The sequence below is a fragment of the Pinus tabuliformis genome, chromosome 7 (assembly GCF_031772625.1).
Source record: "Pinus tabuliformis cultivar Carrire ecotype Pingquan chromosome 7, CPIR1, whole genome shotgun sequence".
Classification (NCBI taxonomy): Eukaryota; Viridiplantae; Streptophyta; class Pinopsida; order Pinales; family Pinaceae; genus Pinus; species Pinus tabuliformis.
In genome coordinates, this window is record NC_142293.1 from 587695372 (window position 1) to 587698954 (window position 3583).

General features: G+C 41.0%; 1 protein-coding gene across 1 annotated transcript; it reads left to right on the forward strand.

The window, feature by feature from the left end:
* The first annotated feature begins 1586 nt into the window (after window positions 1-1586).
* Window positions 1587-2045, forward strand: LOC149248808 (uncharacterized). Its single transcript, XM_089451112.1, has one exon. The coding sequence runs from the start codon at window positions 1587-1589 to the stop codon at window positions 2043-2045; it is 459 nt and encodes a 152-aa protein (XP_089307238.1).
* The last annotated feature ends 1538 nt before the right edge of the window (window positions 2046-3583 follow it).

Consider the following 3583-nt stretch of genomic DNA (forward strand, 5'->3'; position numbering starts at 1 on the left):
TCCTCTTCAGCAATGGCAGTCTCGAGGACTGTAGGACGGTCAAGAGGATCTTGGACCTCTTTCTGAAAGCTACTGGCCTTTGCATAAATGAGAGAAAATCTACTCTTACTTGTTCAAGTCTGACTAGAGAGGAGGAGCGCAGAGTGGCGTTGGTTCTGAATTTTGAAATTAAATCACTGGAGGATTCATTCAAATATCTGGGGTTTTATCTGAAACCAGATAATTATAGGATAAAAGATTGGCAGTGGATCCTTACAAAATTGGAATTGAAACTGAAACATTGGAGCCACAAGTGGCTCTCTCAGGCAGGTAGGCTTGTTTTAATTAAATCAGTTCTGATGGCAATCCCAGTCTACTGGGCTAGCCTGTCATGGGTGCCCAAAGGAATCCTAAACTCTATTGAGAAAATATGCAGCAGTTTTCTGTGGGCGGGGTCTAAATCTGAGAGAGTTACCCCGTGGATCGCTTGGGGCAAAATAGCTCACCCTAAAGAGTGGGGAGGCTGGGGTATAAAAAACCTTGCTTGCTTCTCTCAATCACTTGCAGCAAAGTTGGCTTGGAGGATCATCACTACGGAAAATTTGTGGACTGTTGTGATCAAAAGGAAATATATAGATCCTATGACAACGCTAGATTGGATTAGACTACCGCAAAAGTCATCCAAAAACTCCTCAGTGGTCTGGAAAGCAGTGGTTGCATCAGTTAACATCATAGAGAAGGGTTTGGCATGGTTTGTGGGAGATGGAACACAGGTCCGTTTGGGGCAAGATCCCTGGATAGGCTGTTCAGAGGGATTTACCCTATCTCAGGGATTGGTCGTGGCTTCAAAAGACAGGGGTCTTTTCACTCTAAACCAGGTAGCTGATCCTGGGGCTTCTTCTATTTGGAATCAAGGGTGGCTGCAAGGAAGAGACTTAAATTTAATTGGTGACAGGTTGGAGGAATGGGGCAGGTATATAAGGGACCTCCTCAACTCCTTAGTTAGGTTTTCTGATTCCCTGGATGAGCTAAAATGGCTTTTTGCCCAGAATGGTTTTTATTCTCCAAAAGCAGGTTATAAATGGATGATGTCTCAAAATGGCTGGGAGAACCCGGATTGGTGGGCCAAATCGTTATGGAAGTTAAAAGGACCAGCTAAATCCAAATTGTTCTTCTGGTGTGTCCTACTCCAGAAAGTTCCTACATGGGATTTCCTTCAAAGAAGAGGTAGGATTGGTCCTGGCAGATGTCCTCTGTGTAAAGGTAGTGCTAAAACAACTCAACATCTTTTTCTCCTCTGCCCTTTTAATTCCAACCTTTGGGCCGAAATGCTAAGCATGATAAAGGTCCCTTACAGATGGGAAGGGCAGGCGCTTTCAGAGGCCTGGCAGAGATGGTGGAATGATTCCTCAAACGAAAGAGAAAGAACCATTCCTTTACTCATCACATGGGGGACTTGGCTAGCTAGAAATCAAGTTATTTTCATGGATTCGGTCTTCCCTATTGGAAGACTTGCAGCAGAAGGAGCTGCCATTTATGAAAGCATTCTTATACCTCAAGCTCCTTCTTCTTCCAGAGCTGTGTGTTAAGAACTCATTAGCTATTCTATGCCGTGGGCTTACTTCGATGGGGCTTCGGACAATAATGGTCAATGCGGGGCAGGCTTGATCATCCACTTTTCAAAGGAGAAGGCTATTAAAGCTTCTATAGGTCTGGGGCAGGGCTCAAACAATTTTGCCGAATTAAAAGCCCTTCATCTCCTTCTCAGCTGGCTTATTTTTAGAAATGTGAGAGAAGCTCAGATCTTCGGGGACTCCATGAATGTCGTGAAGTGGTTTAACGGGGCTCAGCGTTGCAGCAATCTTACTCTGTTTTCTCTGTTCAGAGAAGTTTCGCGCCTCAGGAGTCGCTTTATGGAGGTTTCTCTTAGCCACATCTACAGAGAAAGGAATTTTGACGTGGATCGTCTCTCCAAAGCAGGAGTTGAGCTCGAGATGGGGATGTGGTCGGTCTCGGAGGTTGAAAACGGGGTGCTTCGATCGGTCGAACAACCCAGTTTTGTTTAACTCTCACTCCAGTTCTTCGGCCTTGTAAATATTTCTTTTTGTTTCTACTCTTCTTTATGTTCTTCTACCTTCTGTTATTCTCCCTGACGTTTTCTTGGGCTATTTTCCCCATTGGTGGAAGCCTGGGAAGTGTTTAGTCTTTCACTTTTTCTCTGTTCGCCCGAATCCTTTTAGTTTTTACTGTGGATTCCAGTGGTCTTCATACCAGGCCGGGAAGCAGTAGTTTCCGTGTGAACCTGCTTCCTGCGAAGCATTGGTTTTTGGGAGGAGGTTTCTTCCTTGTGGTAGCTCGCTTTGTTTATCAGCGAGCGGCCTTTTCAGTCGGCTGAGACGTTCCTACTTTGCTGGCGGATTCAGTCTCGGTGGTTTGCTTACATATAATATGTAATCCCTTTTCTTAATAAAAGGATAGTTTTTTCTGTGGAAAAAAAAAAAAATTAAACATAAAACCTTTACGAGTTGAAACAAAATGGACATGATCCAAATTTAGGCTCTATTTGATGAATTCCAAATAAAAAGATCCTCACGGGTGCAAATATAGGAAATTTGTAAGGTGGGGTCTCTACACCATATAACTTTATTTCCAAACAACCTTCAAAGATATACCAGTCTCTGAGCCTAATATCTTTGCTCAATTTCAACAAGGACTTTACTTGTGGAAGAATTCTAGGAGTAGACTGATTATTCATAAGTTTGTATACAACTAACATAAAAGAAGATATATAATAGGAAAATACTTCATTATTTTCTTTTCTTCTAACAATATTGGTCCAATCAATGACATACTGCTTTTGCTTATTAGAATCAAGAATATTCAACGCTAAATCAATAAAATAATCAGCATGAGTGTATAGGAAAAGGTAAACTAGCAAAGATGGATATCTAAAGTATCCAGTGATGTTCAAATTTTGAAATTGGAGGTTAATGGAGTATTCCCAATAGGAAGGAATATATAATATAGTGTTTGGTTGTATCATTAAATGGAAAAAACCCAAATCCTATTGATTGATGATCCCTGTATCATCTTTCCCCATAATACCCAAAATAACTGAAAAATTTGGTTGAGCAGCTTCTGAAAATCGGGTTATAGGAAATTCAGTGCTTGTTGGAGGGAGAGTAGAGTTCGGAGGCATAATTAATTCAAATATTTTCTTCCTATTCTCTTTAGAAAGAGTTTTATAAGTGACTAGGAGGGAATCATCTGTAAAAGTGGTATAATTGTCAGACTTTGGGAAATTTAGGGCTTGGTGAATCAATTGAGAAGTGACATGTAAAATGTTCTCGCTTGAAGACTTCATCACAAAATTGTGTTCATGATAAAGAGAAGAGGTCAATCAACTATCAAAATCCATAAAATGATAAGTTCGAGGAATAATTGCAACAAAATGGCCATACTTGACTACGCAGAATGGGTCCTTAGACTCAATTTCATTGGAAAATAAGCTATGGCGGACTTCCATTAGGTTTAATGAACAAAAGGGGTAAAAAATGTCCCTCTTTGTATCCATTAAAAGGAATATGGGTGGTCGACGCAGTAA

Excerpts from the sequence above, each read along its gene's own strand:
- LOC149248808 (XM_089451112.1), top strand. The coding sequence starts at position 1,587 with ATGCCGTGGGCTTACTTCGATGGGGCTTCGGACAATAATGGTCAATGC.